The sequence below is a fragment of the Urocampus carinirostris genome, chromosome 10 (genome assembly GCF_059441175.1).
Source record: "Urocampus carinirostris isolate Australia breed hairy pipefish chromosome 10, RoL_Ucar_1.0, whole genome shotgun sequence".
Lineage (NCBI taxonomy): Eukaryota > Metazoa > Chordata > Actinopteri > Syngnathiformes > Syngnathidae > Urocampus > Urocampus carinirostris.
Genome location: NC_142358.1, coordinates 22127925 through 22148781, shown reverse-complemented (window position 1 = coordinate 22148781; position 20857 = coordinate 22127925). Strand labels below are relative to the sequence as shown.

Below are 20857 nucleotides of genomic sequence, written 5' to 3'. Positions count from 1 at the left end.
ATCCTAGCTTAATTGGCCAGTCCCTAATTGTCCCTAGGTGTGAATGAGCGAGTGAGTTGGATGTTTCTGTGTGCCCTGCGACTGGCTGGCAACCAGTTCAGGGTGTCCCCCTGCCCACTGCCTGAAATAATAGCTAGGATGGGCTCCAGCACCCCCTGCGATCCGACTGAGGATAAGCGGTGCAGATAATGGATGGATGGATGGAATATTCAGGATTCAGGATTTTATCCTTTTAGGGGCTTCAAAGTATTTAAATAAAAAAAAAAAAAGTTTGTTTTTTTTTTTGCAGAGGGGAAAGGGAATCGTATACACTAATAGCATCTGAATGTGGTATCGAAGATGATTATCACTCAATAATTGGATGTTGTATCGGTATCTACATTGAAAAATGCTTTCGAACATTCTCATTATCAACCAGTAAGTAGAATGCAACAATGTGTCCAGCAGTAAGTGTGGGTAATACTCTGAAATTTGGTAAAGATACAATTCAAGTGAATACTGGTTGGTTTTTTATCAATACCAATCTGAGTGTCATAGATCAGAACGGATACAGGACTCAATAGCGTACGTTTTTCAGTTTTTATTGAAAAGAGAGGGAGAGTAAGGCTTGCTTGCTTGATCCGAGGTCTGACGGAAAACAGGAGCGAGCGAGGCAGAAGTGACACTTCTGTGTCGGACGAAGACAGGCGGGAATAGTAAGTCGTTTGGCCGGGGCAGGAGATCAGAGGCGATGTCGAGTTTGTAATTGGGGTCGAAGGCAGGAGGCAGGCAGGTAACGAGGCAAAACGGGTCAGGTAACGGGGGGCAGGCAGAACGGGTGTAATCAGGTCCAGAAACGGGTCAAAAACGAAGATCAGGCAGGAGAAAGGTTTAGCAGAAACGGAGTCGGACGGGAACGCTCACCGAGTGGAATACAACAGTTCGCAACGATCTGACAATGACTGAGAAGAATCCGGGGGTTCAAAAAAGGAGTGTCCACTAATCAGCTGTCCGGGCTGGTGCTCCAGATTGGCAATCACGACACTGATAGCAAGAATTTTTGCTTTGAAATGTCGTGATCGTTTATTATAATTTTGTTATAATTGTGTTATAATTGTGATAAACACAGCAAAGAGATTTAACAAGTTCTAAGTTTTATTAAATAACTACAATGCAAACTGTAACTGTATAATAATATATATTTATATATATTTACTTTAATTGTTTTAGAACAAAAGTGAAGATTGTGAAACCCAATAATCTGCAATGTTATGAAAATACAAATATAACAGTGTCAACATGACAATAATACCCTGCACAATATTGCCCAGGCAAGTGGCGCTTTGAGAAAATTGGTGGCGGAGTAAAGTATCCCAGGATAATAGTATCGAACCAATCGAAGTATTTGCTTATTATCAAAGACATGGATTTCTGGATGGATCCGCCCACCCCTACCCAGCAGTACTTTTTACATACTTGGATACTCATGACAAAATAATTTAGCTATATGAGCAATAACTTTGAACGGTTTGTGTCATACGCTGCCTAACATCAATGACATTCATTGAATGAAACTTGACTGTAATCTCTGTACTGAATTCGCATGTTCTGTGCTTGTGATGCTTCTTGCTAAGATCTCAAGCTTTTTTACTCAATCGAAAATATGTTACGTCAATTGATTCTTTTTGCAACTTTCTCTCTGTAATGGATTAGATTTGTGGTTTAAACCGAAGCGAACAACATACAGAAAGCAGGGCTCATGATAAAATCGGTGAGGTGTTAATGGAAAATTAGCACAAGATTTATCATCTGACCTAAGGCAAAAGAGCAATTAATTATTGCTCACGGGTTGTCCGTGACCTGCCTCTCCTTTCCTCTTCTCTAGCTTCTTGCATCCTTTATCCCCTATTGATCAACCCCACCCTCAGCACTCTTACTTTCCTTGATGTAATGAAAACCAAGTTCTAATTGCAGCAGAGGGCAGCCACAAAGACAAGCTAAGATGGTTGGGGTCAGATTTAGTTAAGTTGTAGAAAGCTTTTATCAGAAGGAGATTGAGCGAGCTCAAGACTGACAGTAAATGATAAAAGGAAATGTAAATGAAGTTCGATTGGAAACAAAGCAAGTTTAGGAAGAGATGGAAGTTGAAACAGCATGTAGGGGATTAAAAAGCTCCAAGTGAAAGTGCAGGCACTGGACATATGCCTCCTGCAACATTAACCTTACTAAACAATATATACAACCCTTCGTTTGGGGCTTTTATTTTCATTTTTATGTGTAACCTCTTGGGTTTATCTACCGTTTTATTAATGTTCCTCTTGGATTTGTGGCCGGCCAGGAAAAAGCTGTTCATCTTCTGATTTTTCTGACAACTCCTGACCGTGAGGGAGGAAAGCCAGGGGCACATTTTTGAATTATAAAACACTTAAATTTTATGCCATTAATCATAAGGACTTGATTGATAAATAAAAAGAGAGATAGAGACAAACAGATGGATAGATACTGTAGAAGATAGTTTGATAGAAAGATACAGTAAATAGAAAGATAGATAGATGGGTGGATATGGCAGAACACTTTGTCTTGAAAATAAAACAATAATAAAGGAAAAGGAATATAATACATAAATACCCAATGTAACGTGTTGATATAGAGTATTTAAATAGTGTTACATAAAATACACACTGTCATGAAAATAGGGTAATATGCGAATGTGTGGGTGTGGTTTAATGTGGGCTTTTACTCCCCCGGGTGGAGTTCAAGAGCCTCATGGCATGAGGAAGAAATGATCTCCTCAGTCTGTCCGTGGAGCAAGACTGTGACAGCAGTCTGTCACTGAAGGTGCTCTTCCGTTTAGAGATGATAATGGTGACCCCAAAAAACGAAAACCTTGTGAAAGGCTGGACGGAAAAAAAGAGAAGAAAAAAGATGCAGATTGGTCACTTTGAGTCTTCTTTGCACTTGGTAGCACTCATTTTTGGTTGCACAACACAATGCAGCTACATCTAGTGGTCAAATACACACAGTGTACTTTTAAAATAAGCTGTTTTGCCATATAAACAAGGTAGAATATCTTAAAACGAGAAAAACCTAAAATTGTAATCCATTTTCTGCAAATGCCTTAGGATGTTTTTATTTATATTTCATTTACAGTGTTTGGTTTACATGCTCAATTTTTTTAAGTGCTGTCTGTAACAGCAGTTTCCAACTTATGTTAGGACTCTAGATTGTGGTTCTAAGGATCCTTCTGAAAAAAACAAAAAGCATATTCCTTTATTCGTATTCATATTTCAGAAAAACACACCCATAATACTCACTACAAATCCAAGTTTTGTATTATAATGAATCAGAAATACTGTACACTAAAAACTAAACAAGGCAGTTAATTACATCTAGACAAGGTTTATGTAGTATTTGCTGTGCAAATATTCTGATCTATATTATGATATATACACCTATATTCTGATCCTGTTGATAGCGGAAATTGCTATAAAAATACTTTAAATCTATCTCTCAAGTTCTTGCCATATATTCCTTCTATGTCCCCATAGTACTATCAAATACCAGGGGCTAGCTGCAGTCAATCAAGATCAGTAATAGGAAGTTAATAGGTTTTTGCATTGTCAAATTAGGACATTGTTTAACCTTCAGCACCCCTTAGTCAAATGCTTACACTTATAAAAATGCCAGGCTTGACTCTCATTTCCATAATAAGCTTTTATTTCTCTGCTTGTGTGCAGCAGCAATGTTTCCTAAAATATGTGTCATTCATTTAATTCCCATATACCGCACCTGTATTTCAGACAAGAGTTTAATTTAGTTTAATTTAACATGCTTGGTGATCATTCATACAATACTGGGCCTTACACCTGTATTTCCTGTGCCTGGCACACCAACTATTGGGTGAAGTAAATAAATACCTAAATAAAAGAAGAGCCATTTTGTGATTTGATTAAAGCTCTGGCTGCATTACTGATGTGTGCTTGAATGTCAAGTACTCACGCTTCATCTGTTGTCCTTTCATCTATTTGATTCCTACTACAACAACAATGCATTTTAAAACATTCTACCAGCATACATATTTGAAAGGAAAGTAAAAACCTAAAGTTGCAAGAGGAAAAAACTGTTTGTAGCCCTGACAATCAAGGAGTGATGACGTAAAGACTGCTAAATGGTCCCTTGCAATTAAGTAGCCAATTATTTTTCTGTTGCTTGATGCTTGTATTTTTGTTTTGTAATTTTGATGATTTTGTACTCGGCATTTGATGGTGCAAAAAATCAAACTTCCCATCAGTTGATAGCCACAAAGTGGAGAAGAATACATACCTGTCAACCTCCACGGCTCCATGCCCTTACAAAATGCTGTATTTTCCCTTACAAAATACAAAATAATCTTACACCATATTTTTTTTTCAAACGTATTTATTTATGTAGTTTAACATGTTATATTGTACATGTGTTTCTTTATATCATATATATTGTTAATTAACATTTTGTTGTGAGATACTGAGTTGCTCGACATGAATGAGGTTTATTATAAAAAAAGTTCAAAAATTAAGTAGCTTGGACGTTCACTGTAGAAGAACAAAAGACATGCAAATATACTTAAGTAGAATAATACATTTTCTTATTCAAATTATTTATTCATTTTCTGCATTAAAGTATTGTTGGTAATATACTGATTAAAGGGATAACCACAAACCTGTTCTTTTTCATTTTCTCCTTTTATACTTCCTTTTTTTGTTCTACTTCTTTATACAACAATAATGATTCGTAATATAATGCATCAAAGCAAGTGAGCCGTTTGAGAGCCGGCTCTCTTTAATGAGTTGAGCCGGAAAAGCCGGTTCCCTAAAAAGAGACGGACTTCCTTTCACTACATAACTACCACATGAAATCGTAGGCGGCAGATGCATGCGCACAGTAGCATCAAACCGCTCGCTTCGTTTGCAACGAAAAAAGACTGATACCGAGATAGAGGCTACCGTGGCAAACTCGTTTGACTTGATTGATTTGCCGTTTCGTCATAGTCGGTGTAATAAATTACACAGCACAGCAACCTAATTGGAGAACCTTTGACTGAAGGCTCATTCATGCCAGTCAACTTGTATGTTTTCCCTGTATTTTGTATGTTTTGTGATTATTTCAAATAGTGCACGTGCCGGTCTCCCAAGAGCAAAGAAGTGTTCTGCTAGTTCGAGAGCGTTCTCCATCCGGGCACCGGTGCTGTGGAATGCTCTTCCCCCTGAGATCCGATCTGCAACCTCAGTGGAAATGTTCAAATCTAAGCTTAAAACTCACTTCTACTCCATAGCATATGAATAACCTACTCTTCTCGTTGGCTGAAAAATAGTCCGTGTAATATAGTGTAATAATCTGTGAAGCCCTTTGAGACTCTTCGTGATTTAGGGCTATACAAATAAAAATGACTTGACTTGACTTGCACGTCGTATAGCAATTTTGGTATAGGATTTTTTTTAAGATAAACTTTTAAAACATTTTTCACTCAACCCGTCTTTTCTTGTCCATTTTGGCTGTATTCTGGATCGTTTATGGCACTGGTAGCAGATGACCACTTCATTGTAGATTGCTAATACTGTCAAGGTACACTCAAAAATTGTATTCTCGATCAAGCATTTTTTTCTGTAAGTAATTAGCCACATTTATTTTTATAGCCCTTCATCACAAAATGTCTCAAATAATTAAACAGGCCACAATTATTTAATTCCCGAATTTGAAACTGGCATGCGAGCAAGGACAAACTAAAAAAAACTCTGCATTAGGAAATCTTGAGAAGGGGCCACAAAAAAGGTAATCCCCCTTCCAGGATGACACCAATAGCTGTTGCATTGGGTAACAATCCACAAAAAGAAGTCGACATCAACAATAAACTTGGGTAATATGTAAAATTGTTCAAGAAGTCCAAGACAGAGACGTCGCAGCTATCCATCTCAGCCAGTTGTTCAAAGCAGATGATGACAGGTCGGGTGCTGGTCTGCTGCTTGATCCCAATTCGTTCTTCTTCTTCATTTCACCACCAGCGGGAGGCAGAAACGACAGGAAAAGTTATGTATGAGTTTGGCATCAATCATCAGCTATAGAATATAAGTGTGTCTTAAGTCCAGATTCAAACATTTCCACTGAGGTTGCAGATCTTCTCTCAGGGGAAAGAGCATTCCACAGCACCAGGGCCTGGATTAAGAACACTCTCGAGCCTGCAGATTTCTTTGCCCCTGGAATCACGAGTAGCCAAGCATTTTCCGAGCGGTGACTTCGGGCAGGGGAAAATCAAATCAGAGATATGAGAGGAAAGTCCATGCAAGGTTTTCTATGTTAGAAACAGAACCTTAAAGTCACACCTTAGATCAGTGCAAGTTGGTTAAAAGTGTTCTGATCAAACTTAGTCAAACCTAGTCAAAAATATCACTGCCACAAACCGGCTCCAAACTTTTGAAGCTAAACATCGGTAGATCAGAGAGCAACACAATACAGTAATCAACCAAGAAGTAATAAATGCATACATTTTAATCTCAGCATTTGATTTTGACAGCATTGGGCAAATCTTTGCAATATTACAAAGGTGAAAGAAAGCTAATCTAGTATTATTTTTCACATGTAACTTAAAAGACAGGTTAGGATCAAATATGACACCTTGATTTTTGACCGAGTCACCCTGGTTGATACTACATTTGTCAAGGTTTAAAGCAGTCTCTGAGTCATGACAATGACCCAACAATCAACATCTCCTTTATTTTCCTGGGCTAGGGGACGGATTGTGCTTGTAAGTTTTATTATTGTTTAATTAGAGGAATTGGAACCAGCGATAAGAGGAGCAATTGGCTAAGGTTGACTGGTATTCTCATTCAATTCAAACATTTTAGACATATTGTAACAGAAAAGCTTTTGAAAAGGCTTGTTGTTAGTTTTAAAATAAACAAAAAACGGGATAACTAATACATAATCCAAAGGGTAACAATGCCTCATTGCTAAAAAAAAAAAAAAACATCTGTAGCCTGCTTCTGTCAATTGTACCATTACAAGACAAAAATAAGGTTGTAGTTATTCATGGGACACAAACGAGCTAAAATAAACTCAAATAATATCCCAAGCCTCAATTTGTCTCGTTCCCCCTTGAAGCTCTAAATAGTAACACCTAATAAATGCCATCATATTTTAGTAGAATAATAGATTAAACAAAAACATTAATTCATTTTGTGCATAACATTACATTATGGGTAAGATACTGATCAAAAGTGAGTGGGTAAATGCGGAATACACTGTAAAGTGCTTTGGGCGTTCTTCAGTGACTTGAAAAGCGCTATATAAATGCAGACCATTTACCATTTACAAAATAATCAATCCTTTCTACTTTTTTGCTTGGTCTTATGAAAAGGATTGTAACAACCACGTCACTTTAGTACAGTGTAAGGTTTTCTTTTCAACCTTGGCCCAAAATAGCATTTTCATTGAAGAGCAATCAACATTGTCACTTAAGGAGCAAAGGACTATTTTGGAGGAGAACTAGGATGAAGGTTATTCTCTCAATATAATGCACTATATAATGGAAAATTTAATTAAATTCTGCAGCATTTGTATAATCGAGTATTCAAGCAGTTTGCTTGAAATCCTACAGATCAATCTACAATCTTCAGTTTTTTTTAAGTCAACTTTGCTGGCTTCACCATTCTTTAGGTTTCATCAAACACTATTCTAAGATGGCACTTTCCGTGTTTTACTCTGCCTTCCCACATTTCTGTTTATCCTTTGCCAGCATCCACTCATTTCTGTTTCCCCTTTGGGCTCCTCGTGCGTCTCTCCAGCTCAGCCCTCGACCTCTCCGCTTGGGTGTCTATAGTAATTGGAATGAAGTACAGCCATATAATAGGCTTAAACTGCTAATTAGTAGCATTACAGGGCTCCTTAAAAGTAGGCGGTGTTGAACAAGTGCATGATTGTGAGACACTAAGGGATTGATTTACTTAGGGTTTGGAAGTGCAAAAATAGGTGCCAACTTGATGATTGACACAAACAGACGTGGAGCACACAGAATAGTATACTCTAAAATAGTCAAGATCTGTTTGCACGGGGGTAGAATTTGAGCAAAGAACCAATATAGCACGCAAAATGTAATTAAGCAAACCAAGATAAATTGTACAATGAAAAAAACTAGGCACTGATCCAGGGTACGGCTGCTGATTGTAATCGGCTGATCATTCTGCCAAAAATATTTTCTGCTTAAAATGTTAAAATCTGAGGGAAAGGATGTTTCTGATTTTGTGTTAGTTTCATTCATGCACTATTCTAATAATGTGTCCTCATAAATGAGCAAAAACGTTCATGATGATAAGCGTGTTGTGAAATTCAAACGCAAGATTACTAAAATACTATGAATAATTCACCCTTTAATACAGGGACGTCAAATTCAAATTGAGGGATGAATAAATAAAAACAAGGTTACAAGCCAAGGCCAGACCGGTCAATGTTGAACATTTTTAAAATAGTCTAATGAACCTAAAGTTACCTACTGCTTTATATACTATATATATATATATATATATATATATATATATATATATATATATATATATATATATATATATATATATATATATATATATATATATATATATATATATATATATATATATATATATATATATATATAAACGAAAACGTGGGTGTGCAAAATTACTCAGCCCCATTGAGTTAATACTCTGATACGCCACCTTTTGCTGCGATTACAGCTGCAAAGTCGCTCAGGGTATGTCTCTATCAGTTTGCACATCGAGAAACTGATATTTTTGCCCATTCCTCCTTGCAAAACAGCTCGAGCTCAGTGAGGTTGGATGGAAAGCGTTTGTGAACAGCAGTTTTCAGTTCTTTCCACAGATTCTCAATTGGATTGAGGTCTGGACTTTCACTTGGCCATTTTAACACCTTGATAAGTTTTTGGGTGAACCATTCCATTGTGACCTTTGCTTTATTTTTTGGATCATTGTCTTCTTGGAAGACAAATCTCCAAATAGACAAATCGTTTTGCAAGCCACTGTATATAAATGTTGCTTGGACCTTACATTCTTACACGTTTTTCAACATTTATCAATCAACACAACATGTTTTGATTTCTGTCAGCTATCTTCATTTCTTCTTTTCATCACAAATAGCCTCTTTGCACGACGAGTTGCCGCTTTGAACTGTGCTATTTCTAAATCTTACTAAATATACACTGCTGCATTTTTAACAAGAAGGCCAAGTTCAGACTGTGAAATGCCTTCTGTGACTTTGATAGTTCTTCACTATTATTCAGTTCAGTCCTTCAAAAGGCAGATGGCAAGGAACGTGTCTCACGTGCATTTCGCATTGGTGTTGCACGGCACACGCCAGCAGTCCGACGTCTGTCTTGCTTCTCCTGCATTGCAACGGCGGCTCCTCTGCTTATTCCCTAGTCGTTATCCGTCGGCACCTGAGGGAGTCTCTGTTGTTGTCCTCTCCTTCAGCTCACTTTTCAGTTTCCTCTTCATCCCCCCTCATTGGATGCTTTACTTTACAGCTCCCCCGCTCTTCTCTTTCTATCATTTCCATCACTTGCAGCAGGACGCTATCCACATTTTCTCATAACAGATTTGACCGTCTATCTCTGGTTGTGTATCCCTAGTGGTCTTTTAAGCATAGAAGGGAATACATAGTGGGCAAATACATATACTCAATGACAGTGTTTTTCAACCAGTGTGCCGGGGCACACTAGTGTGCCGTGAGATCTTTTCTAGTATGCCGCTGGAATTTACCCAATTTTATATTTTCAAAAAATCAGGCCATTATTCAGTATTTTTGTTATCTTAGGAACTGTTATAGTCATCCATATCAGTAGGTGACAGTAGATTTTTATATACTTTTATATACTAATTATCTGCTCATGAGGTAGCACAGTACATTTAATAACTTAATTTGTTTAACAAAGCGGTTTAAGATTGCACTGTAATAAATAAAAACATAAATAAACCACCTCATTCTTTTTTATTTAAGGTATTATTTTCTTCTTTTTACAAAGTAATTACAGTGAAATAATTGACATAACTTCATTTTCAAACATTTTCGACAAATGGTGTGCCTAGGAACTTTTTTTTATAAATAAAAGTGTACCTTGGTTCAAAAAGCGTTGAAAAACACTGCTCTATGAAGTTATTTGAAGAAAAACATTTGGAATTGAAACATATTCGACAGTGTTATTTCCATGATCATTTTTAAAAACATATGCACACCACAAAGGTTTGACGAGTTATTTTAAAGCAGATGTGAAATTTCAAATACTTGAGAGGATGAAATTTGAAGGAAGTTTCACTGGGGAATTACCAGACATCATGTTCCGTACTGATGAGTTCCGCTTTTGAAATGTCCACTATCATGACAAAGAGGAATTGGGATGTCAAACCACAAAGGCAATCAGTTGTGTTGTATGCTACAAGCAATTTGACAGAGGAACACAAACAGTTTTCATTGGAGCGGATGAAATATAACCTTCCTGGTAACATTGCTTGCAATATGGTTGACTCATAACTGTCAAAATTGAACATTGACAGCATCCTGGGATAGTAGCGCTGATACATATACAATATACTGCTTTTATAGCTGACCCCCAAGGTCTTAAAAACTTGAAACGGTCCCAAATTTTGATAACCACAAATAAAAGCCTTGTAAAAGCTGTTCTTGGGTTGTGGCAAAGTTGGCACCAGTTCATTCCTTAATGTTGTCAGCCCAGTTCTTTTTTGGTCTTCGTCTCCAAAATTGTCTTGGCCAGTCCTGATGATCTTGTGACGTGACCATACCACCGAAGTGACGTGACAATACCACTGATATTTTATTTCTAAGTCTTAAATTTAGCGCCTAAATGTTTCAATATTTCCTTGTCTTATCTACTTTATAGCAGTAATTACTTTCTAGTAAGTGAACTAACAAGTATCGAACGTTATGTTGTAAAATATTTTCTCTTTATCTATGAATTTATCGATCTCAAACTGCTTGTCACGACCAGAACGGAATCAGGACCCAGATGCGTAACGTTAACCACAAGTAAAGGAAGGGTAACGCCGTGATCCGGTGCTCGCTGGACGCGGGAGTTAAGCTGCTCACAGAATCGGATCGTGATCCGAATGCGGAAGTGGATCTTCCGGAGCGGGAGATCGTGGTGTCAAAGATGAAAAAAACAGGTCAATAGCCGGGACAGGAGAGCAAAATGTGGTCGGGATCAAAAACGGGTCGTAGGCCGGGACGAGAGAGCAAAACGTGGTCGGGGTCAAAAAACAGGTCGTAGCTGGAGAAAAATGGGGAAATCAGGAACGGACGGGTGGAAAACGGGTGCAAAAGCGGGACCGACGGGAGTCAGAGTCAAAGTGCTTGCCTTGTAGAAACAGAGGTTTGCTGACTGACTGACAACAGGCGAGTGAAAGGACTGAGCTTAAAAGGACGTGGAACCAATTAGGTAGCCCGCAGCGGCTGGCACCAAACGAGCGGTCACAGGTGATGCCAATCAGTCATCATGACAATGCTAAATGCAATGTGTCAGGTGGAAAATCCAGATTTCCGCATTTTCGAAAATGGAGCATTACATTGGCCTTTCAGATACACTCAGTTTCTAACCTGCTGTCGTCGTTGAAGGAACTTTGGGATGGAAAAGTGTAGGTTAAACCCGTTGTGGTTAAGGGATTTTAACCCTTTAACATTCAGAGGGCCCGCAGAGTGGCCGTCAGACTGTTGGTAAACATAGTCGTGTCTTCATAAATCAAACCTTTACAACTCTTTCACAATATCTAAAAATTGGCAAAAGTAATACACAGATGCAATTTTTTAGGGCTGCGAACAGATCGGCTCCAAATGGGCACTTTTCAAAATGCCTAGACCTACCATTACAAAAATGTGTTAAATACAATGTTTAGTTTTTAAGATCTTTATCAAATTTGACAAGTTACTAGGTAAGGCTTCAAGCTATTGTATCACCTGTTTACAGCTAAGATGCCCATGCTACACTGATCTTGCAATAAACCAAAAATCGGGCAAAAAAAAAAAAAAAAAACTGTTTCTGTTTGTTACAACTCAGATTACTAAATGTTAGTAACACTTTCATTGATTATTTCATTTTGGGGAAAAACTTTGTAGTGTTACATTTTAAAAGACAACCAAAACTGTCCATATTCTCCAAATGGTTCAATAAAAGCAATCCATTTTTAATTTGGGTATGTTTTGGATCGGGATTATAGGCAAATTTTACAGGAAGTTTAAGGGGTCAAGGTATAACTGGGTTCAGACTGTAACAGGGAATGAGTGGGAGTGCTCGCCCAGTTGACGTCTGTAAACCTTTGCTGCAGAGTGCGTCAAGCACGACGGGTTATAGGTGGCAGTCGGGCCGGGACCTAAATTACAGGGTTGCCCGGCTGACGTCCATTACCCGGCGCAACGGGGTCGCCCTGCGGACGTCTCAAAGTCATCGCAGGGGCATGCTGCTCCGCCACCCCGGACTGTTCCGGTTCCCCCCCACATATTCATCTGCCTCCATGCCCGCCAGCCTGGAGCCTAGGAGGTCCGGGAACGTGTGCGGGTCAGGGTATAGGGTGAGCGGTTGCCTCAACATGCCGGTGCGGGGTTATTGCCGGCGGGGTTCGGTTCCACAACATGATAGGTGCGAGACCGGTCTTAAATGTCATTGGATTTGGTCTTGAAAAGGTCTTACAAAGTCTTAATTTTTGAAATTCAAAATCCTGGGGGAACCCTGTGTATGAAGATTACTAGATTTTATCATTATTTAATAGGGGTATTTAAGACTCGCATTTTGATGTTTTTCAGTTGATAGAATAAATACATGCTTGGCAAGTGTGTGGAAAGATAAATTACGCTCATTTAATGATTTTACTCTTGAGATAACCTTCCGGAAGCTACTCATAAAGTCTGCCTCTTTGTTGAATTTCCCTGCTAAATGCTTCTGCTCATTGAGGCGAGATACATTTTTAATTTATGGACTTTAAATCAAAAGACATTTATTTGATAGGCTACTGATAATACTTTATAACCATTCCACACGCTCTGAATTGAACAGTTTTCAGGCTATACTGCTGAAATATGTGAATACGTGTGAGCCTTTTGGGTTTTGGGTGCAATCATATGGTTGGATTTTCATCACATTCTGTCTCAAAGACTGTGAAAATATTCAACCCAAAGATGTTTGTTGCCGGGGTTTTGTGTTGGAAAACTTGCTAAGCCTGGTGTTCATGGATAGGACAAAACTTGAATTGTAAATGGGGTAGGTTTGGTCATCAGATTATGAACAGCATATGCTGAATCATTATTGTCACTCTGTGGGATGCCTTATATCTATTTCTATTCTGTACTGAAAAAGCAGAGGGCTACAAAGGAAAGTGGTGTTGCAATGGGAAGAAAATGTGGACTTAAAATGGACATTTGTATTATTGATAGCCTGGTGTAGGGCTGGGCGTAAGGGACCAATATTAAAATCTCCATTATATCAGTAATTTTGTCAGTGGGTTCTTGTGATCATTTGAGAGTTCTTAACTTCATCGTTTCGTTCATGCAACTACAGCGAGGGGATAAGCCGCGATCATCTTTCGTACAAATACGAGGGGAGAGGACTACAGCTTCTTGTGTGTCAGGACTTGGCCTCAAGAAAAGGATGTGAAAATATTTTTCTTCTGGTTGGGTGGAAGACCCTTGAGTTTCTTTTCTATGGTACTGTGGTTTTTTTATTCTGTGAGTTTGCTGTTTTTCTGCTAGTGGTTTCAGCAACACATACCAGCCACAAAGAACTGGTAATTATCCAGACTCTTATGAGCTTTTAGATCAGCACCAGTGTATGGGGATACTCCATTTACAATATAGTAGTACAGATCTGGCAGACTGAAGTCAGGCAGACTGGACGATTTGATTAGATCTGTGAACATGTCAAGAGAAAGAAGGCATGGGTCGGTAGCTGGCCCTGCTTAGGCTATCCGAGGTTTCTCTAAAAAACGCTCTTTGTGCTTTTCGTCAAGGTGACCCACCTGATCTGAAGGCTGCATAGTATTCGTTTGACTAGTCATTTCCGATTGTGTTAAATTGTATAACTTTTGTTGTTGTTGGCTACTGTTTACTGGCCTCGCTCACGGTGAGTACAGTTAACTACGGTTTACTGCCGTCCGTCATTGCGTTGTCATTTGGTTAGGTCACGTATGTGGCATAGGGTCAATAAGTTTTCTAGTTCAGGGGGAATAAAAAATGTCGCCCTCGGCTTCCGAATTGCCAAGGTGATTTGTCAAAGCAGAGCTCCATTCATGCTGTCTCTCATCGGGGACTGGTGAACCAGCATCAGATAAACTAATTTGAATGAACTCACTAAAATATGTTGGCCTGAAACTGAAACTTCAGTGTTTTCCATCAGATTTCACCCCGGTACAATCTGAATTGAGCATTAAGCTTTAAAGTGTGAACTTAGCTGTATACTGGCTTAACATAGGCTAGGTAGACACTGCAGCGCTTCATCCTCAATTCTGATTTTTGGGTGAAATCCGATGTTTTGTGAGATTGTTCACATTTCTAATTAAATGCGACTTGTATGATTCTATTGATCTCCTGTGAGAACGCCAAAAGTGTCCCGCATGGGCAGAAAATGACATCGCACTCAATATGCTTATGTTTGCGGAAGTACTCATGGATGTTAACAGCAGCGCAAAGTCCCCTTAAATGTTGATTAAATCCAAAACCTCTCTTTTTTAACTTGCAAGGAGAACAGGAGAGGACTCTACCAAACCCTTAGATACAAAATTCCAACCTGTTCTAAAAGGTCTTACCATGAGCCTTTTCTTTTTGTTAAATCTCCTTGATTACAAAAAGCAGGGGGGCCAGGAGGGGTGAGGGTATCAAAGAACAGCATCATTCATCCATGCCAACATTTTGACATTAAAAATTGGTAGATTGTATTGAATATTTTTAGGTGCAAAACGCAACCAATAATTTGTTTGAAACTGGAAGTGGCAATGTTTTACCAAAACAGAAGACAGTTGGAGCAATTTATTCACATACAAAACGTTTTGTAGTTGTAGACAAATATACTTGCTTTGAGTTAAGATTTGTTTCTTGTTGTTTACATTTGCAAAAGGCAAATGGTTATTTTTTTAGAAGCCGTCAGTCTAGCGTGTAAAGCTGTAGTGTTGCCAGGAATGCAACATGAATGGCTTATAGTCAAAATAACATAATACTATTTGCTGGCGTGCAATTGTGAAAACATAATTAATTATGTACTTATAATTTCCCCCTTTTAATGTTACAGTAATTATAAGCGGTTTTTATTGTCAGAAAAACAGAATAACAAGTATTAGATGATTTACTTCACAGTTTCTATTTTAGTATTTGAGAAAAAATAAATTAAAAGTATTAGAGACCTTGGTTAACAGCAGCCAACAAAATAAGTGGTTGAAGCAGCAGCATCATCATTAGCATGAAGACAGATCATTTAGCAGCTGTCACCGTCTCCCTATCTACCCGTATGCTGTCACCCACTCGTTGATGTTTCTTTTTATATTTGCATTCACACCCGCCTTCTGAAAGGCACATCGTTATGCATTTACAGGATTTCAAGTATTCAATATCACGTCACTTTGATCTGTCCTCGCTAACCTTCCATTTTTTACCCCTGCTACCCAGACTGATTTAGAGTCTGTGGATCCCCGGGGTCGAACGCCTCTCCACCTTGCTGTCACACTGGGCCACCTGGACTGTGCCAGAGTTCTGCTGCAGTATGGGGCTGATGTCAGTAAGGAGAACCGCAACGGCTGGACTGGTAAGTGTGTGTTACTATAACTTTCGTTTGATTTGCTTCACCTTTAAGTGTCATTTGAGGTGCCCTCAAAAATTTGAGCGTAGAACATTGTGTCTCTTTCATATGTGTTAACAATGCCCAACTGAGTTCAGAAAGTGTCAGAACCCGAACAGACGGTGGAACCAAACACGTTACGTTTTCACACCAAGCTTTATCTTAAGGAAACGGGGCAGTCATGCGCGAGAACACAAACGCCAGCGATTCGGCAATCGCTGGGCAGAAGAAGTGAGACAGAGAAGTCAGTCGCGGGAAAACAGGAAGCCAGGGGCAGAGGAGATCGAAACCAGACGGGTCAGACAGGATCGATATCAGATACAGGATGCAAGAGCAAGATACCAGACAGGACGGGGCAGACGGGATCGATACCGGATACTGGATACACAAGCAGGATACCGGACAATCCAGGATAGATGGGATCGATACCGGATACTGGATACACGAGCAAGGTACCGGACAGGACGGGACAGACCGGATGGAGACCGGATACTTGATACACGAGCAAGATACCGGACAGGACGGGACAGACTGGATCGATACTGGATACTGAATATACGAGGAGGATACCGGACAGAGTCAAAATGCATGCCTTGCAAGTGCAGAGGTTTGTTGACGGGAGTGACAAGGATTGAATGAGAGGACTGAGCTTAAATAGCAGGGGAGCCAATCAGGAAACGAGCAGCAGCTGGCGCCAAACCAGCGGGCATTGGTGAGAGCAATGGGTAATCGTAACAGAAAGCTCACATGCTTCATTTTTTATTAGGCCTATCTGCCTTTATCTTACTTTTAGCAGAGCCGTGGAACACATTAGGTTCGAGGAAATTGGGTTGGGGAAGTCCTGGAAAGTGATATCACGCTCGTTCCCGCATTTTTTTGCTAGTGTTTCATGAAAGGGCTAAAAATAGAGGGCTGCTTCAAGTCGGCCCAAATGGCAACCCAAACCTCCAAAAACATGACAATAAAATTAACATTTTTTTTGAGCACGTCTAAGAAATGCTCGTATTGCATGCGCACCATGAATGAGCTGACTGAGGCTGGGATCATGACTTTAAATGACTGAATGAATTATTAAAATGAATGAATTCATTAAAATGATTGATTATTAAAATTGATTTGAAACATGAGAATATCAAAAACAAACAAAACCACTGTAAGCCAAGAGATGGCAGCAGAGAGTAAACAAGTTTCAAATTCCATACAGCTCCTTTAATGTAGTTTTAGTGACGTGACTAAAAATTAACTTGAAATATTGTGGTCCTTTCCTCCATGGCCCAAAAAAGGTGCATAGCATCAATCTTAATGATTGGAATTTTCTCTCATTTTAAGTTATTCTAAATGTGTTTTCGCATACAATTCGATCATTTAACTAAAAATAATAAAAATATCTTACCTAACAAATTGTTACCTAACAAATTGACAGTGGATTAATTTGCTAATTTTAAGGGTTTTTAAAATCTGAAGGGAATTTGTCAGCGAATTGACATTATTTTATAAAAAAAATTTTGGGGGGGGACAGCGTCAAGTTAATTTCTCGAGATCCATGGCGCGTGGAATGTTTTGGAACATATCTTATTATGGGGAGGAACACTACGCGTTTTGTGCCTGATTGAAAAATAAGAATCTTTTATGATCCCTTTAAACTTACTAAGGTATTTGGCTTTCAAGTAAATCCAAACCAGATTTCCATTATAACTTACCAGAATTGAAATGTGCACCACAAATGCAGGCATGGTTAATGATGTCCTTGGTCCTGTTAGTTTTTTCAATGACTTGCAGCCAGGCTCCTACAACAGTGATTCTAAAAAAACCTGCTTCCTTTGGGCATTGCAAGTAAATTGTGTTTCTGAACTATTTGATGTATGCACACACACACACATCAGCTGGGCATGTTGTTTTTGTAAATTGCAACTCTAAAAATGCAACTCAACATACAAATCTTCTCTTGCTCTATTCAAACTCATACTGCCACTCCCACTGTTTTGGATGAATATGCACACGCATCCTGTGCTGATCCGGTGATGACGTAAGTTGGAAAGGTGTCGATTGGCATCATTCAATTTTGATCATTATGTGCTGCATAGTTGGTTGTCCGCAATTTGTTTAAGAAAACACACAAGTCACGATATTTGACCCAATTTGTTTTCTGTACTTGTTAACTGCTTTCGATTTCAAATTAAGAAAAGCTGGGTACCTGATTAATGACTTGTAAGAAATGCCCTGTTGCTTTGTTATAATATCCAAATTTCCTTTGACCCATTTCGGTTTCTGCCTGCTGTTTTAAACTGCTCTCGGCTATCAATTTTTGATGAGGCCTTGATTGGCACTATTTTTTCCTCCCTTTTTCCCCACAGTTCTTCAGGAGGCGGTCAGTACCAGAGATCCGGAGCTAGTGCGTCTTATCCTGCGTTACCGTGACTACCAGAGGACTGCCAAGCGATTGGCGGGCATCCCCATCCTGCTGGAACGACTGCGCCAAGTGAGATTTCACACAAACAAAAGCAGAAAACAAAAACATTGCACATCAAAAGTGGCTTTGAAGCGATGATGCTTTGATTTGAGTAATATATTATTTTTATTTGATTTCACGTGTTTATTTTCAGATGAAAAAACGACTATTCTTAGCATTCTTCAAAACTCATGAATAAATTACACGTCGAGGCCTCGAGGGGAACAAAGTGTTGTGAAACTGCTGCTGTTAGTCTTACATGTTTTTCTTGATTTTTATGCATTTGCATGTTGTGCTCTCTTACTTTTAGTAGCTGTCTTTTTACTGCTTGTGCAGCCTTACTGTCTTTATTTTTTATTAACTAATATTGGCTGGAATAGATAAGCAAAATGGCAATAATGTTTGAATTACCAACCAGATTTGTTTTGTTTTATTTTTAAAAAAATAAGATGTAACACACAAAGTTAGATTTTGGGCTGCCTCGGGTTTTCCAAAAGAAAAACTCCCATAAATGCATTCCACTGACTCCAAATATCCCTTTTTTTACTACAAAAAAAAAATAAGTTTACGATAAAATAAATAAACCGAGGTGTAATAAATAGATAAAATAATGATGTTTCTGGCTCTGAAGCAAAATCTCATCAAGTGACGAGAAATGTGCATCTACTGCTCTTTAAGTTTCAGTTCAACCCTCGTTCACGTTTCAATTTCAACAAAATATTTTGCTAATATATTGTTAAAAATTCTTCATTGTAGCAGGTAATTTGTTGAAATTTATAGTCTGTGACATGTACGCACTACTACGGGTTTCAAACCAGGAAGTAGCTAACCAATCACATTTCAGGGCAGACAAAACCTCAATGTCAATCATGGCGTGGTAATCGGTCCCCAAATTGGAGCCCCTACCTATTGGGTAAACCCGGGCTTAACATTTAGTTTCCATATTACAGCAGGGGGCCAGAAACCAGGGGGCCATGAGTTTGAGACCCCTGTTTTAAGACTTTTTTTCTCGCTTAAACCAATTAGATAATGCCCATCGAGGCCAACTTTTTGGATTTTCTGGAGGTAAAATAATCCTTATTAAAAAAAAAAACAATCTTGCTGTGTCATTAACAGAACGGAAACAGGACCCACTCGCGTAACATTTCTCACAGTTTATTGGGAAGAAGGGAAAATATTGCATACACGATCCGGTGATCGCTGGTAGCGGGGAGCAGGTTGCTCTGAACGCGGAAGTGGGACTTCCATGGTGAGCGATGGCGGTGTCGGGAACGGAAAAAAAGAGCGGAAACAAGTTGAAAAGCCAGGAGAGGAGAGTAGACGTGGTAGAGATCAAAAACGGATCGCTGTTCGGGACGGGAGAACAGACGTGGTTGAGATCATAACAGGTTGTAATGGGAGACAAACAGGAGCAAAAAAACAGGACAGGCAAAAAGGGCTTGCCGTGTAAGAACAGAGATTCGCAGACTGACAGGACAGAGTTTAAATATTGTCAACAAGCTGCAGCTGGCGCTAATTGAGCGCCATGGCAACCGTGACATACGAGTGGGGCCAATTGGGTGCTGTGGCAACCGTGACATACTGAGCAGTTAGCACAAACTGTTGTTAATCTTAACAAATATTGTTTCCCAAGATAAGAAAATTACATTTTAAATGTTATTTTGAGAGACTGAGAATGTCTGTAGTCAGGCTTGTCTCCACACAAAACTTGGGCTCCGGTAGAAATCCTGGATTGGGAGGACCTGCTGCAGCTGGTTGAAATAGCTGGGAGAAGAAATTCTTTACTTCTGCTCCCACGACTCTACCTCAGATAAAGTTGAACAAGATAGATGGAGTTTAAAAATGTCGATATGGGCTCTTTTTTTTTTTTTGCAGTGCAGCCTGTTTGACTACCCAGCAAAATACTCTAAAATATCAAACCTCAGTAAACTGGATGCAAATCGTTTTGAATGGTTTTAGACAAAAATAAAATTTAATTTCTACTTATTGTACATATGAATGAAATAAATATGAGCTTGAACCCGAGGTGGGTAGAGTAGCCAATTATTTTACTCAAGTAAAAGTACTGTTACTTTAGAATACTATTACTCAAGTAAAAGTAGTCATCCAAATACTTACTTGAGTAAGAGTGAAATAAGTACTTCGTGAAAAATTCACTCAAGTACTGAGTAACTGTGGCAACGTTGTATTTATTGATATTCTGAAAACAAGATTTTCAAATTATAGAAGTCCATCCAATCCACAGAAAATACATTTAATTTAAAAGTAATCAAATAGAAATTAAAATGTCCTGTCAACATGTCCAGGCAACCCTTTCTATACTTCTATAGTACGTGTGTTTGTTTTAGAAGCCACATATACAACATGCATTTAAGCACACACTTTCAAATATCACTATCATCACACAGTGCTCCTCACCCACTCCCTTGCTGGTCCATCAGAAGCTTATAAATTTCCATATGTGACACAAACAGCGCTCTGTGCCAGACACGGCACCTTTGGCAGGAATCAGCTTTTTATTTACGCTTCATCTTGTCTGCCCATTTGCTTAATGGCCGGCTAAGCCATTATCATGCCCACTC

The 20857-nt window shown here is 38.9% G+C and overlaps 1 protein-coding gene across 1 annotated transcript in view; it reads left to right on the top strand.

Moving 5' to 3' along the window:
- The window catches only part of ankrd13b (ankyrin repeat domain 13B), a 70402-nt gene that overhangs the window by 8914 nt on the left and 40631 nt on the right, over positions 1-20857 (top strand). Inside the window, exons 2-3 of the mRNA XM_088345544.1 lie at positions 15658-15793; positions 18181-18305. Of these exons, the coding sequence (XP_088201670.1) occupies positions 15658-15793; positions 18181-18305 (261 nt within the window). The remainder of the gene's footprint in view (positions 1-15657; positions 15794-18180; positions 18306-20857) is intronic.